The sequence below is a fragment of the Gopherus evgoodei genome, chromosome 11 (assembly GCF_007399415.2).
Source record: "Gopherus evgoodei ecotype Sinaloan lineage chromosome 11, rGopEvg1_v1.p, whole genome shotgun sequence".
In the NCBI taxonomy this organism is placed as follows: Eukaryota; Metazoa; Chordata; order Testudines; family Testudinidae; genus Gopherus; species Gopherus evgoodei.
In genome coordinates, this window is record NC_044332.1 from 79124248 (window position 1) to 79147374 (window position 23127).

The 23127-nt window shown below is 54.9% G+C and overlaps 1 protein-coding gene across 1 annotated transcript in view; it reads left to right on the plus strand.

Annotated features, from left to right (window-relative positions):
• Positions 1-23127, plus strand: part of WNT10A (Wnt family member 10A) — a 49351-nt gene that overhangs the window by 20523 nt on the left and 5701 nt on the right. The window contains exon 3 of the mRNA XM_030579361.1: positions 3455-3831. Coding sequence (XP_030435221.1) covers positions 3455-3831 — 377 coding nt within the window. The remainder of the gene's footprint in view (positions 1-3454; positions 3832-23127) is intronic.

A 23127-nucleotide genomic window follows, 5' to 3' on the forward strand; every position in this document is an offset into this window, starting at 1 on the left:
GAGCTGCAGCTTCGCAGATCGGTGCCCACCATGTATTTTGCAGCCACAGACATGTCCAGGGCCAAAACAGGGGCCTGTCATGCCTGCAAACAGAGAGAGCAAGTCTCAGAGCAAGTGGAAACACGCTCGTGCAATTATGTGGCTAGCTACCCTGGTCCCAGTCTCAGACCAGAGCTGCTGCAACAGTTTTCACCGAAACACATTTTCCAACAAAAAGCCTGGACATTCTGGACCTCCCCATCCCAACCTTGTTTGGATCAAAAATGGCCAGTGTGGTTGTTGAAAAACCCAAGGCCCAAAAAGCAAAAAAAGCAGCAACAAAAAGGGTTTTAGGTTTTTCAGCAAGAACCCGAAATATTGCAGCAAAAATGAGAAAGGGGCTGGAAGGCAGCATCCACATCGGGCGGCTATCCCGGGCCCCCGATCGCATCCCGTCCTGCGCGCTCCAAGCGGGAGCCTGCCCAGCAGAGCAGTTGCCCCTTCCCGGGCTGCCCCGCTGCCCTCACACCTTCCTCATCCAGACATCAGCCTGGGAGAGGCTCTTTGACCCCTTCCAGCTCTCGCTTCCGCGAGGTATCTGAGCAGCTGGGACCGGGGGCCAAGGGCTGGGGCAGGACTCCTGGGCTCTGTGGCCTACTCTTCCGCTCACTGACCTTGTGTGACCTGGGCAAAGGCACCTCCCTGCTCCAGGCTCCAGTTTTCTCATCTGTCCAAGGAGACTCGCGATCCTGACCCGCCTTCACAGGACGCCGCAGGCTTCTTCTTAGGGCTCGCGCAAGGTGGCTCAGGCAGTGCGTGATGCGAACACTGATCCATGCCCCCAGCAAGCAGCTTTCCAAAGGAAGGGGCCAGAGCCCTGGCCCTGGAGAGAAACACCAGCGGATAAGCCGAATTCCTCACCCCACCTTAGCCCTGGTGGGCACAGTGGGCAGGACTCAGGAGTTGCAGTTTCTAGGGCCCGGGCAGCCCAGCCCAGCCCGGTGTGAGGGTCACAGGGGAGCTCTGTTTGGCCCCGGCCCCTCCCTCTCCTTCAGCTGGCGTTTACACATTTCAATTGGTTAATTGAATTGGAATGAATAATTAAACAATCTAAACATTTTCTCGGCTGCCCACGGCCTTTCAACCCGCACCATCGTTTCGGCGGGAAGCTTTCGGCCTGATGGAAAATCTTCAGCTCACCAAAGCTGACAGATTTTTGGCTTTCCATTGGAAATCACCAAAAAATATCAATGGGGAATTTTGAAGTTAAAAAAAAAGATTTTCCCCCTCCAAATTTCCCATGCAAAATAATCAGCGTTTTCCAAGCAGCCTGGTGTGGAGGTCGGCAGAGCCTCCTCTGCCAGCTCCATAGGCGAGTCCCCTGCCGGTGTCTCCAGCAGCTTGACCCCCGCTGCACCCCACAGAGCAGAGACTCCAGCCCTGGGTTGGATCAAATCGATCACTCTGCTCCCAGGCTCCCAGGCAGGGTGATGCACAAAGCAGGGAGAGCGAGGGGAAGGCGACCCAGTGGTCAGAGCTGTAGCCTGGGGCTTGGAGATTCTGGGTCAGGTCCCCATTCTGCCACATATATCTTGTGTGACCTCTTGGGCAAGTCACATAATCTGGCCTCAGTTTCCCATCTGTGCCATGGGGGGTTGTGATGCAGAAAGCAAATATCCGCAAAGCTGCGTCCTCCTTAACCCTCTCCTTTGCCACCGGACACTGCTGTGCTGAGACCAGGCCCACTGTGTGCTTTCCTTGTACTCCTGTCAGTCTGCACCTCTTGTCTCTTGTCTTATCCTTAACCTGGGACACAGACTGTCCTTTGATTCTGGGTTTGTACAGGACCTTGCACAGCAGGGCCCAGTGCCACGGCTGGGGCTCCTGCATCACACAGCCGCCACGCTGGAGCATCCGTGCCGTCACAGCTGGACCCCGGGCGCCAGCAGGAGGAATTGATATGTGTGAAGCCAGGACGTTTCTCTTGCCTCTCCAACATGCCAGGCCATCTCCCCTGCTGCCGGCGAGCTGGTCGGGGGCAGCATGCAAGGCCCTGTGCGGAATGGGAGAGCCACCTTGGCAGACATACTGGCTCCTACGAGGAGCTACTCCAGCCTGCAAAGGGGGTCCCTTCTGGAGCAGCTCATTCCTACCGTGGGAGTCTGCCCTCCCTGCCCCTCTGAAACGCGGCCCCCTGACCCAGTGGAGGAAGGGGCCCCTGAATCATGCCCGCAGTGTGGTGGGAGGGCGGTGCCAAGACTCTACCAGATCACCGCCCCCAGGGGCTTACAGTGGAAAGGCAACAGGAGACAAGACAAGAGCGAATACAGAGCAGGGAGTGACTCCCAGAGCTTGTGGGGGGAGACACGGGGCAGGAAGCAGGGGGGAGGGGAGAGAAGGGGTGGATGGAGGCAGGGCCGGAGATATGGAGAGCTTGGACGGGCAGGGGAGCTGGCTTGAGCTGTGGTGCAGAAGCAGCGTGGGAGCTAGGGCAGCAGGCGAGGGGCTGCAGGTGAGAGGCTGCAGGGAGGCCTGTAGAAGGGCCACCAGACCAGGAATTAGGAGGTCTCAGTTTTGCTCCCTTCTTTGCCACTGGTTCACTGTGAGAGCTGGGGGGAGTCTCAGCCTCAGTTTCCCCCCGCTGCGAATTGGCAGTGAGGATACTGACCCGGCTTTGCAGCAAGCTTTGCGCTCTGTGGAAGGAAGGGCTGTGCTGATGCTATGTATGATTTTGGGCGGGAGGGGGAGGGAGAGATGGAGGAGGGCAGCAGGGACCCTGGGCTGGGTGGGGCAGGCCAGAGAGCAGAAGGCTGCAGCAGGAGAGAGGCCAGGAACCGGGTGAGGCTTTGGGAGCTGGGCTGGGAGGGGCAGGAATGAAGGGAGTGAGAGAGGAGCCCCAGGCTGCGTGGGTGCTGGGCAGGGGGCTGGAGGGGTCCTTGGAGGCACAGCATAGAAAGAAGCAGAGACACCTTCAACCCCTGCGGATTGGCCCCTCCGCAGGTGTTTGTGGGCCTGTGCTGTCCTCAGCATCCCCTCACCCCACCCCAGCAGGCGAACCCCCCCCCCCCCCGGCAGGTGAACCCCTGCCATCCCCCGTGGGTGACGGGCACATTGTGGGGCGCCAGGAGTGCTTCCTAGTGGGGGGGCTGCCTGACTCCCGGGGGGAGGCTCTCTGAAGGTCACCCCCATCAGCACTTCCCTGGCGCCAGGGTGAGGGGCCTCAGGGCAGGCATCACCACAGTCCAGCAGCTCCCAGCCCCACTGGTGCTAACCAGCCTCCCTGCTGGAGACCTCAGCGGAGGCCCAGGGCTGGGGACGTTCTGGAGGCTGAACCAGGCCCTGTCACCGCCCGGGTTGGCCCGTCAGTCTGCAGGGAGACCCTGGCTCCCTCCGATACCCCATCCTGCCTGTCACCCAGCCGGACCCCCTCCTTTCCCAGCCTCTCACTGACCCTCAGCCCTTCGCTTCCTCACAGGCTTCCGGGAGAGTGCCTTCGCCTACGCCATCGCGGCCGCTGGGGTGGTGCACGCCGTCTCCAACGCCTGCGCCCTCGGCAAGCTGCAGGCCTGCGGCTGCGACCAGCAGCGCCGGGGGGACGAGGAAGCCTTCCGCGTGAAGCTGCACCGGCTCCAGTTGGAGGCCATGAACCGAGGCAAAGGGATGGTGCATGGGGTCCGGCTGGAGCACCTGCCAGCCGAGACCCCAGGGCTCCAGGACTCCTGGGAGTGGGGGGGCTGCAGCCCCGATGTGGACTATGGGGAGAAGTTTTCCAAGGATTTCCTAGACTCCCGGGAAACCTACAGGGACATCCACTCCCGCATGAGACTGCACAACAACCGTGTTGGCCGGCAGGTAAGTCCGTGCGCGCTGCAGCCAGCTCTCCCCCGGGGGGCGCCACGGTGCACAGGGAGCAGAGGCAGCACTGGGGGACGTTTCCCCCTCTCTACGCCTCCATGAGGGGCAGCCAGGGGAGTGGGGGGGGCAGGGTAGCTGCTCACACCCACAGCTGCTTGAAATGTTGAATGAAAATTTTGACTGGAACTGGCCTTTCCACCATGCTGGAGTTTCTGCCAGTAACCCCCCGCTCTCCTGGGGGTCTTTTGGAAGCATTTCCCCATGTTTTGTTTCGGTGGCGTTAATCCCCCCTTCTCCCTCCCTTTGGGTTTAAGTCCCCCACTCGCTTTCCCCACCTCAAATCGTTTGAAAAGTTTCCGAATGAAGCAGAGTCGGGATTTTCTGGGTTGGGTTCTGGGTTGTCTGACAGAGATGGGAACTGGGGGTTGGTTTGGAGCCCCTCAGCCGGACCAGGCTGGAAAAGAGACCCTGGGACTCCCCCCTCTTCCTCTTGCCTGAAGTCGTGGCACCTGTGCTAGAGAGACCCGCTCGGTAACGTGGGGCTTTCTCCTCGCACGGTCACACGTCTGCACAGGGTGAGCCCCCGGAGGGCGTCGCACTATCAGGAACTCTTTGCACTTCTCCAGAACACCTTCCGTTCCAAGCCCCGTAGGAACAAACTGTTGCTAGTACTTACACTGGGCTGGGCGTTGCGCAGATGGATCAGGACAGTCCCTGCCCCAGACAGCTGCCAGGCCACACATCAGACAGGCCACGATCGGTAGAGAAAACAGGCAGAGAGCAGGAACATTAAGCCGAGAGCAGCAGAGAAGCAGCAGCCCTAGCCCAGCACCTGCTGGGTGGGAGGGATTGGCTGGCGCTGCATTAGAGGTGGGTTTTAAGGAGGGAGCTGATGGTGGCCATTATACGAATACTGATGGGACATTTGTCCCATGTGTGGATGTTGGTGGGAAGGGATGTCCCAGCACCCAGCACTGAGCGGCAGCCCCCTCGGGGTGCAACGTGGCAGCTGGTTCACAGTGCTCAGCAGCATAGGATGGGAAGTGGAGAACGGGAGTTGCGGGGCGGGGAGAAGCAGGGGGAGGCTTTGGGGGCAGAATGGAATCACCCCATCTGGAATCTGGCCAGGTTTTGTTGGAATGGCTTCAAGGGAGCCACAGCCCTTGGGGGCCTGGGAGTTGTGTGCACAGGTGGGTGGGTGGGTGTGCATGTGTGGGTGTGTCCATGCACACCAGAGGGGTCAGCAAAGCAAGGACGGGCCTGGCGCACAAGGGAGGGTTGGACACATCAGAGCCCCTGAGAGGCAAAGGCCCATCTGGTGCAGGAGGGAGTGGGGGGAAGGAGGAGGTTGCAGTGGGGGAGGGAGGGGGTTGCAAGGCAGACCGGCTGCCTACTCACCTCCAGCTTGCCTTGCAAAAGGCGCTAATTAGCGGCTCTCGCAGCCTGGCACAAGCCGTTCAGAAGCAGCTTGAGAGTGGAGGCTTCAAAGAAGTTGGAGAGGGGAGAGAGCTGCCCTTCCCTGCCCCAGCGCAGCTCCCCACACGTGCCATGCAGCCCCCCTGTCCCCCCGCACAGCAGTTGTGCCAGTGCAGGCAGAGATCCTCACCTTGCAGCCACAGGCTCCTTCACGCAGGCCGGCCTTAGGGAAAGAAGCACCCTGGGCGAACTGCCTGCGGGAAGAGGGGACCAAGGGACCAGCCTGCTGGCTCTGCAGGGGCAAGCCCTGCTGCTCATGCCTCCATGCCAGGCTGGCAACTCCAGGCGGCATCAACCCCCCCCGACCTGGCTGGCCAGGGGCTTCAGCCCCAGGCTTCCCACACTCAGCCCTGCTCTGGCAGCCCACACCCGCCAGCCCGGGGTGGTCGCTCATGTCATCCACCTGTAAGGCCAGTCTTGTCTCCAGAGACACACCACAGGCTCATGCCCCCAACACACACGTGCTCCTTTCACACGCTCCCTCAATACCCCCCTCGCTCTTTCTCTCCTCCCTGCACAACCGGGTGATGCTTCTCATCTGAAGCATGCACTGTGCTGTCTGCCTGGCACCTCGTGTCCTCATTTCACTGGCGCCAAATGCTCCATCCTAGCCCTTTACTACACACACCCCCCACATACGTGCAAGCTATCACACACATGTGGGCTGCAGCTATCGGATACACTGCAGTTTTACAACCACACATCTGAGGGATGGATGATAAAACCCTCCTGTGTATCCCATGGACACGCCCCAGAGAGAGCAGTCTGAGATGGCCGGGACATACACGCTCCTACATCAGGCAGACAGAATCACAGACCCGCAGGGTTAGAAGGGACCACACGGGCCATCTCGTCTAACCCCTGCCAATGCAGGACTTGTTGGGTCTAACCCATCCCCGACAGACGGCTCCAGCCTCCTCTCGAAAACCTCGAGTGAAGAGGCTTCCACAGCCTCCCGAGGCGTCTGTGCCACTGTCCGACTGCTCTTACAGTGCGGGAGTTTTCCCTGAGATTTCATCTAGCTCCGCTCTGCTGGCGTTTGAACCTACTGCCTCTTGTCCTCCCTGTGAAGAGCCTTTTTCAGATCCCCAGCAGAGCTCCTACATGGCTCGGGCATAAAGATGGAGGCCCAGCTGCTCCCACTGGGCCAGCACCCACTTCCCTGTGTGCTGCTGGCCACTCAGCACATGGGGAAATCAGGCTGCTTATCTGGGTGCCTAACCAGGGACCGAGGAGCCGAACTTCCAGCTGCCTGGTTTGCAAATCCCAGTCTCTGCTTGTAGAACGGCCTCTTCCTAGAACATGCTCCTCCCCAGCGCCACGGCCGTGGCTTCAGGGGGGTCACAGCAGCATGCGGACTGGGCCCATGTTCTGTGTTTCTCCGCCTTGCTTACACCTGACAACCAGCTGAGAGTCTAAAGCCCCCAAGACTTGTGCCTCCAAAATCTACCCCCATATCCCTTTGCCCATCATGCTGTATCTGCGCCAGCAACCTCGCAGGATCGGGCCCCGTGAGATGGGAGAAAGGGGGACAAAAACCCACACAGACCTTTAAAGCCTTTTAACCAATAGGAATGCAATATGCAAATAAATTAAAGTGCCATCAGGCGGCTAAAATAAGAACCTAAGAACAGCCAGACGGGGTCAGGCCAAAGGTCCATCCAGCCCCATATCCTGTCTGCTGACTGTGGCCAGTGCCAGGTGCCCCAGAGGGAGTGAACAGAACAGGGAATCATCAAGTGATCCATCCCCCGTCGCCCATTCCTGGCTTCTGACACAGAGGCTAGAGACACCATCCCTGCCCAGCCTGGCTAATAGCCCTTGATGGATCTATCCACCATAAACTTATCTAGTTCTTTTTTGAACCCTGTTCTCGTCTTGGCCTTCACAACATCCTCTGGCAGAGAGTTCCACGGGTTAACTGTGTGTTATGTGAAGAAATACTTCTGTTTGTTTGTTTTAAACATACTTGGTGACCCCTAGTTCTTGTGTTATGAGAAGGAGTAAATAACATTTCCTTATTTACTTTCTCCACAACCGTCATGATTTTTTATAGGCCTCAATCACATCCCCCTTAGTCGTCTCTTTTCCAAGCTGAGAAGTCCTAGTCTTATTAATCTCTCCTCATACAGAAGCTGTTCCATATCCCTAATAATTTTTGTTGCCCTTTTCTGAACCTTTTCCCATACCAATCTCTCTTTTTTGAGATGGGGCAACCACATCTGCACGCAGTATTCAAGGTGTGGACGTACCATGGATCTATATAGAGGCAACATGATATTTTCTGTCTTATTATCTATCCCTTTCTTAACGATTCCCAACATTCTGTTCACTTTTTTGACTGTCACTGCACATTGAGTGGCTGTTTTCAGAGAACTATCCACAATGACTCCAAGATATTTTTCTTGAGTGGTAACAGATAATCTAGACCCATCATTGTATATGTAGAGTTGGGATTATGTTTTCCAATGTGCGTTACTTTGCATTGATCAACATTGAATTTCATCTGCCATTTTGTTGCCCAGTCACCCAGTTTTGTGAGATATTTTTGTAGCTCTTCACAGTCTGCCTGGGACTTAATTAGCTTGACTAGTTTGGTATCATCCGCAAATTTTGCCACCTCACTGTTTACCCCTTTTTCCAGATCATTTATGAATATGTGGAATAGGACTGGGCCCAGTACAGACCCCTGGGGGACACCACTATTTACCTCTCTCCATTCTGAAAACTGGCCATTTATTCCTACCCTTTGTTTCCTGTCTTTTAACCAGTTACCAGTCTACGAGAGGACCTTCCCTCCTATCACATGACTGCTTAATTTGGTGAGGGACTTTATCAAAGGCTTTCTGAAAATCTAAGTACACTATATCCACTGGATCCCCCTTGTCCACATGCTTGTTGACCCGCAAAGAATTCCAGTAGATTGGTGAGGCATGATTTCCCTTTACAAAAACCATGTTGACTCTTCCCCAACAAATTATGTTCATCTCTGTCTCTGACAATTTTGTTCTTTACTATAGTTTCAACCAGTTTGCCCGGTACTGAAGTCAGGCTTACCGGCCTGTAAGGGGTCACCTCTGGAGCCGTTTTTAAAAATTGGCACATTAGCTATCCTCCAGTCATCTGGTCCGGAACTGATTTAAATGATAGGTTATAGATGTCAGTTAGTAGTTCTGCAATTTCAAATTTGAGTTCCTTCAGAACTCTCGGGTGATACCCGCTGGTCCTGGTGACTTATTGCTGTTTAGTTTATCAGTTTGTTCCAAAACATCCTCTAATGACGTGATTGGCTTAGTTATTGGTGTTGTCACAGCTGCCCCTCCTCTAGCTCTCAGCTGTTCAGATCTGACTTCAAATCTCCCAAAAACCTTTAATATGAGGGTTTCTTTTCTTCGAGCAGAACCATACAAGCCGTATCCCTGCAGGTGATGCACGGTGGATGGGAACCTTGAATAGGATTTTAAAACAAGCAGGTTATTTATTTTCTTATTCTTTCTTTTACAGTTGCATCTGGGACCCCCTGTTCCGGAGCAGGGCCCCATTCTGCTAGTGGCTGGGCAGTGCAGACCAGTAAAACCTTCCCCCTGCGCTCACACTCTGGGTGCTCTTTGGGAAGTGCTTGTGCAATCGCTGCTTTGCTGATCCACTAGGTCCATCAGTCTCAGCCGCAGATAATTGAAATATGGACCAGTGGGATGACCCCATCGCTCTGCGAGGATTTCCCAGCTGAGACCACGCTGGTGCCAGCTCTTGCTTTGCTCAGACTTTGGTACTTTTGCAAAAGGTATTTGTTTGGTTTGTCCCTGTAACAAATTAGTAGCCACCTAGGAACTTTGCTGAGGCAGCCGGGATCAAACTCAGGGTGTGTCTACACAGCAAAGAAAACCACCTGACTGGCCAGTGCCAGCTGATGCAGGCTCACAGGGCTCAGGCTGCAGGGCTGTTTCTTTGCTGTGTAGACGCTTGGGCTGGAGCCTGACCTCTGAGACCCTCCCACCCTGCAGGGTCCTAGAGCTTAAGTCGGCTGGCACAAGCTGCGGGTGTCTAGCTGCTGTGTAGACATATCCGCAGAGTCGTTTGCTTCAAGTCCACAAGCCCCTAAGCTAAAGGAGAATCCCAATTCATTCTTAACAATATAGATCCTGTTCAGAGATTCATAGACTCTAGGACTGGAAGGGACCTCGCAAGGTCATCGAGTCCAGTCCCCTGCACTCATGGCAGGACCAAATACTGTCTAGACCATCCCGGATAGACATTTATCTAGCCTACTCTTAAATATCTCCAGAGATGGAGATTCCACAACTTCCCTAGGCAATTTATTCCAATGTTTAACCACCCTGACAGTTAGGAACTTTTTCCTAATATCCAGCCTAAACCTCTCTTGGTGCAGTTTAAGCCTATTGCTTCTTGTTCTATCCTTAGAGGCAAAGGTGAACAAGTTTTCTCCCTCCTCCTGATGACACCCTTTTAGATACCTGAAAACTGCTATCATGTCCCCTCTCAGTCTTCTCTTTTCCAAACTAAACAAACCCAATTCCTTCAGCCTTCCTTCATAGGTCATGTTCTCAAGACCTTTAATCATTCTTGTTGCTCTTCTCTGGACCCTCTCCAATTTCTCCACATCTTTCTTGAAATGCGGTGCCCAGAATCCCAGTTGAGGCCTGATCAGCACAGAGTAGAGCAGAAGAACGACTTCTCGTGTCTTGCCCACAACACACCTGTTAATGTGGCACACAGCTGAGGAGTTCTGAGTCCATCTGATACAGGGCAGTGTAGAGTGGCAAGTAAAGGCGTGATTCTCCCATGTGCTTCATTATGACCTGGCAGTAAGTGTGTAAACCACACACGTGCGCACACAGAGCCCATTTATAATGAAGGACATGGGAGAATCAGGTCCTTCCTTGTTGCTTCGCACGGGCTGTCCTAGCTTGCTGGTAGTCCTGCCCAAAGTTAAGATTCTCTAACACTTCCCATTATAAGGCCCTATTTTCAGTCACTTATAACTTTGCCAAACTTCAACCATCCGAGCTGACATTTCCAAAGCTGGACATCTGCCTCAGGCTGAATTTTCCTGGAAAGGTTAATCAGAAATGGCGGCAGATGGCACACATGCTGGGGGATATCTGGAGTGCACAGTGTGGATTCATGCAACGCCCCTTTCTGTACAGAACAGTTGCTGTGGGTTTCATAGATATTAAGGGCAGAAGGGACAACCGTGGTTAGCTAGTGTGGCCTCCTGTCTAACACAGGTGTTGGGGCATTGCACCACGAGGTTACTCCAGTAAAACGGGGCGAGTGGCACACAGAGTTCTCTGAGCCAGACATGGACACTGCTTGTGGCTTCTCTGGGGCTGGCAGGCGTAGAAGCCTAGTGCGGTGGTGGGGCTGGTCTCAGTGCCAAGAACAGAACATGATATTGTGACACACTGGCGGCCACCTAGGACGTGCCAGCTGCCATTACAGAACACAGGCGGCATGGTCCGTTGCATGCGGAGGCCACTTGAAATGCCATGGCCAGAGCTAGGATAGAATTCGGGGGCCCCTGGTCCAAGAGCCCTGATCACACGCTGATGGGAGATCGCCACTTGCTAGCTGTGGTACACAGCCAAGGGCACACAGCTGAACATTTCTGTCCAGCAGGGCGCTGTAAGGAATCACACACGCAATTACAATTTTGTTCAAGTCAGCCACCGAAAGTGCGTAAGACGCAGATTCCCGTCTGTGTTATCTCACGTCTTCTCTCATTCCTGACCCCTGCCCATGGGAATTTTCCTGACTGAGCCCAGAGTTGAGGCTGAAGGCGAAAAACAGGCCACAGTCCCTGCTGCCAACATAGAAACTGCAAATCTGCCTGCCTGGGTGAAAAGCCCCTGAAATCTGCCAGTGGCTGGTTGTCCCAGCCACAAAGACTGGATTGAGGCTCTGTCTACACTGGGGATTGGCTGCAATTGTACCAAGTGGTGAAGCTGCCCCAGTGCAAACCCACAGCATAGACACATTCAGATCCCTGATCCGTGCTGGTGCGACATCATCCTGCTTGCAAGCAGCTCTGCAAAGGCACTAGAGGTTTGTACTGGGAGAGCCTGGTAGGCTGGACTCAGGGCAAAGGCTGGGCTGCAGCCCTGTGGCTTTCTCCGGTGTCCTCAGCTGCTGTCCAGTTAGAAATGACTCGGACACTGGTGCTTTCATCACTAGCTCCTGGAGACCACTGTGGATCTCTTCATTAGCGGCTGTTTAGGTGTAGCTAAGCTGGAGGGAAGCATGACCTGGCCAGGGGAGTGTGGCGGTGGGTGTGATACAGGTTTAGAAGTAGCTGAGGGTGACCCATTACTGCTAAGCAGGCTCTGTGCAGCCATGTATTGTTTTCTATCCAGTAGTCCCTTGATTCTTCATCCCCTCCCAATGTCTGACCTCTTCGGTACGTGTCCTCTCTGCTCAGACACTGCTTCCCAGCGGCTTCAGATTTCATCATCCCCGCATAGCTGCCACTCCCGGGCATGGTTCTCGTGAAAGCCGCTGGGGCCATGAGAGCTAGCACTGGCCTCGGATGATGCTGGAGGGAGTCGCTGGCTGGCTATTGCGCTGTGCAGCTTCAAGGATGAATGCCCAGCCCTGTGCAGCACTCACGCTGCTGCCTGGCCAGGCGATTTCCCGGCCTCCTGAGTCTGCGACCACTCAGCACGGGGACGGTGCCACATGTCCCGGAGTGAAACCGGAGTTCTGCTGAGTAAATCCCTATGCACCGAGCAAACAATGAACCTACAAAACCACAGTCGGCGTGGAGAGCAGAGACAGTCCATAATTACCCAGCTCCTTAAACTCTCATAAGAACGGCCACACTGGGGCAGACCAAGGGTCCGTCTAGCCCAGTGTCCTGTCTCTGATAGCGGCTGGTGATGGATGCTTCAGAGGCAAGGAGCAGAACAGGGCAATTATTGCGTGATCCATCCTCTGTCATCCAGGCCCAGCTTCTCTCATGGCATTTCCCCCAAGAATGGGGCTATTTACCAAGGGGACTCCTGGCCAGATTAACTCAGGGTCTTTATCATCCACCTCTCTCAGTTCTCCCTGCAGGGTAAGTGAGATGCCAAGAAGGCTAACGGCATTTTGGGCTGTATAAGTAGGGGCATTGCCAGCAGATCCAGGGACATGATCATTCCCCTCTATTCGACATTGATGAGGCCTCAGCTGGAGTCCTGTGTCCAGTTTTGGGCCCCACACTACAAGAGGGATGTGGAAAAATTGGAAAGAGTCCAGCGGAGGGCAACAAAAATTATTAGGGGGCTGGAGCACATGACTTATGAGCAGGGCCAGTGCAAGGATGTTTCATGCCCTAGGCAAAACTTCAACCTTGCGCCCTCCCCCATCCCTGAGCCCCCGCCCTGAGGCGCCCCCCCACGGCAGCTCCCCCCTCTGCCCTCAGGCACCCCCCCTCCACGGCAGCTCCCCACCCTCCGCCCTGAGGCTCCCCTCCCCAACCCAGCTCACTCCTGCTCTGTCTCCACCTCGAGCACGCCGTGGCTGCGTCACTTCTCCCACCTCCCAGGCTTGCAACACCTACGTTGATTGGCGCCGCAAGCCTAGGAGGTGGGAGAAGTGAAGCAGCCACAGTGTGTTCGGGGAGGAGGAGAAGGGGCAGGGGTGAGCTGGGGTGGGGAGTTCCCCTGTGAGCCGTCCCCCCCTTACTTGCTGCAGGCGGCCCTCCCCGCGCGCCCCCCCCCCCCCGGCCCCAGCTCCCTCTGCCTTAATGCCGGCGGCAACTGGGGCTGCCGAAGATCTGGCAACCGCGGTCGTCTCCCAAATGCTAGCACCCTAGGCGACCACCTAGGTCACCTAATAGGTTGCAGTGGCCCTGCTTATGAGGAGAGGCTGAGGGAACTGGGATTGTTTAGTCTGCAGAAGAGAAGAATGAGGGGGGATTTGATAACAGCCTTCAACTACCTGAAGTGGGTCCCAAAGAGGATGGATCTAGACTGTTCTCAGTGGTACCAGGTGACAGAACAAGGAGTAATGGTCTCAAGTTGCAGTGGGGGAGGTTTAGGTTGGATATTAGGAAACACTATTTCACTAGGAGGGTGGTGAAGCACTGGAATGGGTTCCCTAGGGAGGTGGTGGAATCTCCATCCTTAGAGGTTTCTAAGGTCAGGCTTGACAAAGCCCTGGCTGGGATGATTTAGTTGGGGTTGGTCTTGCTTTGAGCAGGGGGTGGGACTAGATCCCTCCTGAGGTCTCTTCCAACCCTGAGATTCTGTGATTCTATGTGATTAGTACTTGCAGTGTAGCAGGCCCACAAGACCCGCAGCAGGGCTGTCATCCCCTTGTGCTAGCAGGTGCACAAACCCAGAGGGCCCTGCCACACACAGAGTTAATATTCTAATTCCAGATGAGAGCTGACAAATGGGTATAAAACCACCGGGGAAGGGGAAGACACTGTCAGAGCTAGGAACCCCTGTGACACTATGGGCATAACTATCTGGTTTCAAGGCTGAGTTTTTATTTTATTTTTTAGTTAGATTTTGTCACACACGCACGCACACACGCACGCGAAGAGACTCCCATAGCAAACTGCTATGGAGTTTTGCTATGAACAGTTAATCAGCTGCCATGTCCTAGCCCAGAGGTGGCTGCATTTGAGTGGCAGTGTAGCTATTCCTGTCTTTGCCTAGGGCCCCATTGCGCTGGGTGCTGAGGGGTTTCAATAATTCTGCAGGGTCCACCCACCCTGCAAAGCGCTTGGTGACTGCTTGAGATGGAAGGGGGGAGAGAGGGCGTGAGGTGCAGTTACTCCCTGCTAATCCATGTTTGCTCTGTTGGGCTACAGGCTGGGTTGGGGCACAGAGTTTATCGGCATGGCTTTGGGATGGATGCAGTGTGGAAGCCACCCCAAATGGGTGCCTATAAACCTCTGCCCATCCCCACATGGCTGGGGTGTCGCAGTGCTCTTAGCAATATTTTAGAGAACAGTTTGACACGTTTTTCTTGGTACTACTTTCCATATCCCTCCACCTACATGCCTGGGCAGGCTTTGCTCCCAGCTGGCCTGGGACGGTCACAGCTGATAAATGGGACGCCTGGGACCGTGACCCAAAATGGAGTTTCTTCTTGGCCTCAGAATGCTGCAATCGCTGGCACCCAGCCTCGGCTAGACGACAGTGGTCCATCCCCTTGGAGAGGGGTTTTCCAGAGCCATAACACAGGAACAGAACAGCTGAGAATGGGGCCCGAGGGAGGGCTAGGGACGGGACCCCAGAGCCCAGCTCCCTTGTAGGGTTGTATTTTATGGAGCGCTCAGGATCAGAGGGCTGAGATGAAAGGGGAGCAGGAGCCTATTAATCTCACAACAAAGGCTTCCCGGAGTTAAGAATGGCAATAAAATGCTTTGGGTGTGTGTGGGAAGGAGGGGGGGAGCCTGAGCATGCACGTGGAATGACATGTGTGTCAGTGAACAAGGGCAGAGGTGTGTCCAGGCACAGAAGAATGGATGAGCTTGTGGTTAATGGGACTTGGGAGGACCCTGCCCCAGCTGCCCTGTGGGGCTTAACTCGGAAGTGGGGTTGAGTTTAGCTCACACGTTGCTAACACATACTAGCATGGCCTCAGCTGTCTCTGAGCGCAGCCCAGCAGAGCTCAACATCGCTGGATTGGCTGCGATGCAGCCTAGTGGCTGGGCCTCAGTTTCCCCATATGTGCATTGGGGATAACAGTCCTTCCTGTGTCTGTCTGGGCTTCTTGGACTGTGAGCGCTTGCCTGGCACACGGCGTCTGGGCGGCACTTTTGGAGCTGAGAGCTTGGGAGGGGGCGGAGGGCACAGACACCCCCCTTTCCTCAGCCCTTTCAGTTACTTCACTCTCACATTCTAGGACTGTGTGTGGCTGAGGAGCCCAGATCCTCCTTCCAGGCCGGTGGCTGCCCAGGTCAGGGCTGGTGCAAGTGCCAGCAAACCTCCATGACCTTGCAGCCACAGGGACCCTTTCAGTGGGGCAGCGCAGTCGGGGCAGGCATGGGTGTGTGAGGCGGGTGCTCTCTGAGACGGGAGTCCCCCCGGCCAGGTGCAGCTCAGATACACAGATGGGCTGTTTCCCTGGGCCGTGATAACACACCCAGGGCCCCCCTGGGGATTTCCAGGCCATGGGCTGGGGACAAAGCCAGAGATCACAGCAGCTACCTCCACTCCAATCTCCAAAACTTCCGGGCACAGTTCTGTGTCCCACCTAACATTAGCCCTGCAGTTACATCAGTGCCACTGAAAGCAGAGTTGGACCCTAGAGACAGGTGCATGCTAGACCCTCAGTTACAACAATGTCACATTCCTTCTAGCCACTAGGAACACAGCACGGGAGCAGCTGAGCCTTTCCGTGTCCAGGGAAGTAATCGATGCTGATGGAGCAAAGGGTAACACGGCCCAGCATGCACGCGCCTGGGGAGGGCTAGAACAGGGAGAGGTGGTGCTCGCCCTTCCCGCAGGATTTCTAGCCCACATGGAAATATCATAGACTCATATAATATCGGGATTGGAAGGGACCTCAGGAGGGATGTAGCCCAGCCACCTGCTCAAAGCAGGACCAATTCCCAAGTAAATCATCCCAGCCAGGGCTTTGTCAAGCCGGGCCCTAAAAACCTCTAAGGAAGGAGATTCCACCACCTCCCTAGGTAACCCATTCCAGTGCTTCACCACCCTTCTAGTGAAATAGTGTTTCCTAATATCCAACCTAAACCTCCCCCACTGCAACTTGAGACCATTGCTCCTTGTTCTGTCACCTGGTACCACTGAGAACAGTCTAGATCCGTCCCCTTTGGAACTCCCTTTCAGCTGCTTTCAACCACCTATCAAATCCCCCCTCATTCTTCTCTTCTGCAGACTAAATAAGCCCAGTTCCCTCAGCCTCTCCTCATAAATCATGTGCTCCAATCCCCTAATCATTTTTGTTGCTCTCTGCTGGACTCTTTCCAATTTTTCCACATCCTTCTTGTAGTGTGGGGCCCAAAAGTGGACAAAGGACTCCAGATGAGGCCTCACCAATGTCGAATAGAGGGGAATGATCACGTCCCTTGATCTGCTGGCAATGCCCCTCCTTATACAGCCCACAATGCCGTTAGCCTCCTTGGCAACAAGGGCACACTGCTGACTTGTATCCAGCTTCTCGTCCACTGTAACCCCGAGGTCCTTTTCTGCCTAGCCAGTCGGTCGCTAGTCTGTAGCAGTGCGTGGGATTCTTCCATCCATGGGAGAAGATGGAGGCTCTGAGCCCTCCAGCTCATTCTACATGCTGGCCCAGCTCCTGTCCGTGCTGCAGCTGAGCAGCATGCCATCCCCATGGGCTCCAGCTCCCATGAGGCTGCAGTTCTTGCCCTCTGCCCCAGGGATGAGGGCATCCGTCCCCTCCCCTCCTCTTGCTCCAGGGACAGCTAAGGCAAAGGGTGTTCAATCCCAAAGGCCCAGCAGCAGGTCGCCCAGGTGAGCCCCTGTGCTCCGATGGCCTTGCCTCGCTCTAGTGGTTGACTGTTCCACAGCCCCACCAGGCAGGGACTGCAGGGTGAGCGGGCATCTCAGGTAGCTTGGGCCAGGCCCATGGAGAGCATAGACCAGTGTAGGAAGCCAAGCCCCCAGTGCCAAGCAGGCAGGGCGCGGCGTTCTGGAGTCATTGCGTGACTGGAGTTCTCATTCCACAGTGCAATGATCACAGGGGGTGGCTGCAGAAGGACGAGCTGCCGCGGACACATGTGAGACAGATGGGCAGCTGTGTCTGGGAGAGGGGCTTTCGTGACCACAGCTTTTTGGGCATCCGGTGGCGCCAGAGGGGGCCAGGGTGCGGTGCCACAGAGCGCACCAGGATGCCCGGAGCATTGGATTTGGAGAAGCGTCCAGGCGTTTGGCTGACCCAAGGCCTCAGGGCTGTTTGGGGCTCGGCCAGCCCGGTGCAGCGCCTGTGGGACCTTCTGCAGCGGGAAGGGGCTCTGCCACCAGTGCTCATGCCAGGCTGCACTGGCTCGAGGCAGGCGCCCTGAACAGTGCACAGAAAATTGCCTTCCCACCACGAAACGCAGTGCAAAGAGCTTCAAAGTGGTGAATGCCTCCCAGCTCCTTGTGCTCTGTAATTTGGTGCTAATTTTCCTTATTACACGGTTCCCACATGGTGGGGGCTGCTCAATCTGTGCTCCATAGCAAGGGCTGTGCTGGGCCACAGCAGGATGGGTGCCCCCAACAGGCCAACCCTGTGCAGGGCACCAGAGCAGTGCCTGGGGTCTCCAAGGAACAACCTCACCCGATCCAGCTCTCTGGACAGGCAGACCTAGACTGGGCTGGTTGCTCTCTGGTGCACTGGGATGCTGCCAGGGATACATTAGTGGTACTAGGGGGCACATCTGTTCCACAGGCGGGGGGCAGAGCCTGGAGATCTTGGGATTGGTACCGATGCTGCGCTTGGCCCCATTGGCTCTGGGCCTGGCCAGCCGGAGTTACCTGTTCAGCCCAGCAGAGCCCCTTCCCACCCCTCCCAGAGCCAGGATTTCCCGGGCTGGAGGTGCTGAGCTTTCCCCCACTGGGACATGCTAGCGAGGCAGTTCGGGGGGGGTCCGACGCAGCAGCAATGTGGGCTGGGGACCCTGCTGGGTGTTGGGGGGTTGGTACAATAGGCTGCCTTGCAGGATACTGACATTGTGTTCCAAGCTGGCACACCTGGGGGCATCTAGTGGGATCACCCTGCCCTGACCCTGGGAGTGTGTGTGTGGCCTGGGGAGGCCAGCGATCAGGAGCAGGCCCCCGCCTGTCTCAGGTCCAGCCTCTGTTCCTGCTCACGCCCAGCACCTCACGTTCCTTGCACCCCGGCTGTCAGCAGCAGACTCCGTTCCAGGGGAACGCTCTGGCTTCTAGCCAGCCTTTGGCCAATGTTCTTCCACCCACACAGGCCATGCCCACCCACATCAAACAAATCAACCCCCCTCCCCGAGTCCCCACAAACCACCGACTCTTGGCTCCTGGCCAGAACCACAAACACCTGCCCTGTCCACCCACACCCTGCAGCAACCACACGCAGCATTGCCCCCACCCTAAGCATAGGCCTGCTGCGTCCCCACGCGGAGCCCAGGGGCCTGCGTGCTGACCTGGGCTAACCACTTCCAAAGCTGCCCACACCAGCACGCCACCTGCACGTAGCACACTGCCAGCCAAACCCATCATGCCCACGCCCTGTGCCACGGCTGCTGGGAGGAGCTGGGCACCACGGCGCTACCAGCCCCTAGCACTCAGACAGGCCCGCCAATCCCACACTATTTAGGAATAATAAACACTGGGGTCTGCTTAGGAATTGGACCATTGGACGGGGAGGGACATCCCAGGCTGCCCCCACAGATCATCCCCTTAGTAAACTGGTCAAGTTCCATCTTCAGAGCAGACAGACCCCGTTCCTCCCTCCTCCGCTGCCTAGAAACCTGCTTCTCCTGCTCAGCCTGTGTCTATTTGTGGCCAGTTTATCCCCTTTGGCTCCCATAACTCTCCTCCCTTCCTGGGGTTTTCCTGCCCCCTGAAATTAGAGACAGCAATTGGATCTGGTAAGAACAGTCCTCCAACACCCTGGTCAGCCTCAGCAGCCGCTCTTCTGAATTCATCTTCCTTGAACGTGGGCAACCCACTGTGTGCACAGCCCTGTCCGTTGGAAGATGCGTCCCTAGCTCTATGGGGAATGCCTCCCACCGTGTTCCCCCTTTTCACGGCTGCAGCATATGGGCGGAGCTGTTATCCGGGGCTAGCTGGCTGGTTCCTGAGCCTTTAGGTCATGCTCATGCCAGGTTTTCCTCTGCAACCAGGAGGGCTAGAAACCCCAGTCCAGATCCTCAAAGGTGTTTCAGAACTTAACTCTCATTGGGCCTTTTTCCTTTTTAAATGAAACCCGAGTCTCCTCATAATCACAGGACTCCAGGAGCTGGGGCATTAAGAAATAAACCAAATATCACACGAGTTGGCAACACTATCATTATACAGTCTTTTACAGGGCAGATGTGACCTCCAAACACACACCATATGTACATGCTCCCCCAACACATATCACAGGAACCCCTCCATTGCCCCCCACGTCACAGAGAATAATACTACAGTCCCTGTGCTGAGAGCCACAGGCAAGGCAGACACTGGTATTTTTGACCCGAAGTCTGGTTAGATGAAGGGTGGAGGGGACCCAGCAGAGTCAGGGTGTAAAGAGGCAGGGACACACTGCAACACGGCTCTATAAAATCTCAAGGATTTCTGGATTTTAAACAGAACCGAGAGGGGCTCTGGTGTCAGACACTGGCTCCAGGGGCAGACTTTTGGTTCGACATAAGAAAGGACAAGAAAAATCAGTCAAATCCCCCCAGGTCTGCCAGAGCCCAGGTAAAAGAGGTAGACCTGGGGGAGATTTGATTTTTTGCTCTATTTTGCCTAAAAAACTCGCGGTTCTGTTTCAAACATCTGTCAAAGTACAACTGTGTGTGTGTGTGCAAAGTACAACCCTGCGTCTCTCTGTGTGTGGTATTGTAATGTAGTGGTTGGCTGGATCTCTCTTGCTCCGTCCCTGTTTGTGTCAGAGAGACTGCTGCCCTCCACTGACTAGAATCAGAACTGCTCAATAGTGTGTCCTAGGACCTATACTGCTAACAGCTCATGGAGATTTTGCTTTAGCTCAGCGTAATAGGGGCCACCTATTAAATGATCTGGAGAAACGGGTAAACAGTGAGATGGCAAAGTTTGATACAATTTGATACTAAATTGCTCAAGATAGTTAAGACCAAAGCAGACTGTGAAGAACTTCAAAAGGATCTCACAAAACTAAGTGATTGGGCAACAAAATGGCAAATGAAATTTAATGTGGATAAATGTAAAGTAATGCACATTGGAAAAATAACCCCAAACTATACATACAATAGAATGGGGGCTAATTTAGCTACAACTAATCAGGAAAGAGATCTTGGAGTCATCATCAATAGTTCTCTGAAGACATCCACTCAGTGTGCAGAGGTGGTTGTCACGGAGTCACCGGGCGATGCTCTGGAACTGCTCCCCACAAAGCCAGGCAGGACTTTGGGGAGCCTCCTCTCCCTTGGAGCAGACTTGTTCAGGGCAAGAAGCTCACACATCTTCACCTTCTGGGTCTCTCCTTGGAGCATTCAGCATCCTCTGCCCCTCCATGTGCTTCCCACAGCGAGCCCGCCTCAGCGGGGTCCTGGAGAAGCCACTGGGTCCTGCACCCCCACTTTGCAGTCAGACATGACTCAACCAGCCAGTAAAACAGAGGTTTATTCAATGGCAGGAACAGGGTCTAAAACAGAGCTTGTAGGTACAGCGAACTGGACCCCTCGGCCGGGTCCATTCTGGGGGGCAGTGAACCAGACCCCCTACGTCTGCACTTCACTCCTCGACCCCAGCCAGCTCCAGACTAACAAGCCCTCCCAGCCCCTCCTCTTTCCTCAGCTCCTTTCCTGGGCCAGGAGGTCACCTGATCCCTTTGTCTCCAACACCTTCAGCTGGCACCTTTGCAGAGGAGGGGCCCAGGCCATCAGTTGCTAGGAGACAGAGTGCCAGGCATTTAGGGGCACTGGCCCTTTGCTCTGCCAGATACTTAAGAACTGCCATGGGGACACTGAGGCACCAACACAGTATTCAGAGAAAACATTAAGAACTTTTCCAGTTCATCACAGTGGTCAAAAAAGCAAACTGGATGTTAGGAATCATTAAAAAGGGGATAGAGAATAAGACGGAGAATATCTTATTGCCCTTATATAAATCCATAGTACGCCCACATCTTGAATACTGTGTACAGATGTGGTCTCCTCATCTCAAAAAAGATATACTGGAATTAGAAAAAGTTCAGAAAAGGGCAACTAAAATGATTAGAGATTTTGAACGGGTCCCATATGAGAAGAGATTAAAGAGGCTGGGACTTTTCAGCTTGGAAAAGAGGAGACTAAGGGGGGATATGATAGAGGTCTATAAAATCATGAGCGATGTGGAGAAAGTGAATAAGGAAAAGTTATTAACTTGTTCCCATAATATAAGAACTAGGGGCCACCAAATGAAATTAATGGGAAGGAGGTTTAAAACAAATAAAAGGAAGTTCTTCTTCACACAGCACACAGTCAACTTGTGGAACTCCTTGCCTGAGGAGGTTGTGAAGGCTGGACTATAACAGGGTTTACAAGAGAACTGGATAAATTCATGGTGGTGAAGTCCGTTAATGGCTATTAGCCAGGACGAGTAAGGAATGGTGTCTCTGTTTGTCAGAGGATGGAGATGGATGGCAGGAGAGAGAGCACTTGATCATTACCTGTTAGGTTCACTCCCTCAGGGGCACCTGGCATTGGCCACTGTTGGCAGACAGGATACTGGGCTGGATGGACCCAGTCTGGCCAGTCTGATGTTATTCTGTTCACCTCTGCTTTCGGAGTAGGATGCTCCAAGTTACTCAAGAGTTTCTGGCTCCTAACTGGGGGCATCCAGTGTGAATTCCCTTGGAATGGCAAACGCCTTCACTCAGAGTAACAGATTTAGGCAACAATCAAGAGACTGTGGGGAGTGGCCTTCGTGAGAAGCATCATGGACCGAGAAAGAGATTGTGGTGCCCAGAAACCGGCAGGCTCAGCTGGATGGCTTTAGTAGTGTGTGCTGGCTGCGTTAATGGCAGGAGGTGGATAGACCCTGGAAGGGGGCGGGGAAGGGAGAAGGCCCTGCTGATGAGGGTCGCAGAGTTTAGTGCTCACGAGCAGCTGCTTTCCTTGCCAGGAGGGTGGCGATGTGGCAGCAGCTGTCTGTTCTGGTCGGCTCTGTCACGGAGTCCCCGGGCGATGCTCTGGAACTGCTCCCCACCAAGCCAGGCAGGACTCTGGGGAACCTCCTCTCCCTTGGAGCAGACTTGTTCAGGGCAAGAAGCTCACACAGGTTCACCTTCTGGGTCTCTCCTTGGAGCATTCAGCATCCTCTGCCCCTCCGTGCGCTTCCCACAGCGAGCCCGCCTCAGTGGGGTCCTGGGGAAGCCACAGGGTCCTGCACCCCCACTTCGCAGTCAGATGTGACTCTCAGCCAGCCAGTAACATAGAGGTTTATTCGATGACAGGAACAGGGTCTAAAACAGAGCTTGTAGGTACAGAGAACCGGACCCCTCGGCCGGGTCCATTCTGGGGGTCAGTGAGCCAGACTCCCACGTCAGCCCTCAGCCAGCTGCAGACTAACAACCCCTTACAGCCCCTCCTCTCTGCTCAGCCCCTTTCCCCGGGCCAGGAGGTCACCTGATCCCTTTGTCTCCAACACCTTCAGCTGGCACCTTTGCAGAGGGGGGGCCCAGGCCATCAGTTGCTAGGAGACAGAGTGCCAGGCATTTAGGGGCACTGGCCATTGCTCTGCCAGATACTTAAGAACTGCCATGGGGACACTGAGGCACCAACACAGTATTCAGAGAAAACATTAAGAACATTCCCAGTTCGTCACAGGCTCTATTTCCAAGCTGTCCAGCAAAAGCAGCGAGCGGCTTTGCCTCGCTGGCATTTTCAGAGATGTTTTAACACGAGGGGACGTTTAGTGCAAGCAGGACATGCAGGTTTGGTCCAGCCCCCTTTAGCCGCAAGCTGCCCTGCAACAACCGTTCGCATTGTGTCCATGTCACGGAGTCACCGGGCGATGCTCTGTAACTGCTCCCCACCAAGCCAGTCAGGACTTTGGGGAACCTCCTCTCCCTTGGAGCAGACTTGTTCAGGGCAAGAAGCTCACACCGCTTCACCTCCTGGGTCTCTCCTTGGAGCATTCAGCATCCTCTGCCCCTCCGTGTGCTTCCCACAGCGAATCCACCCCAGCG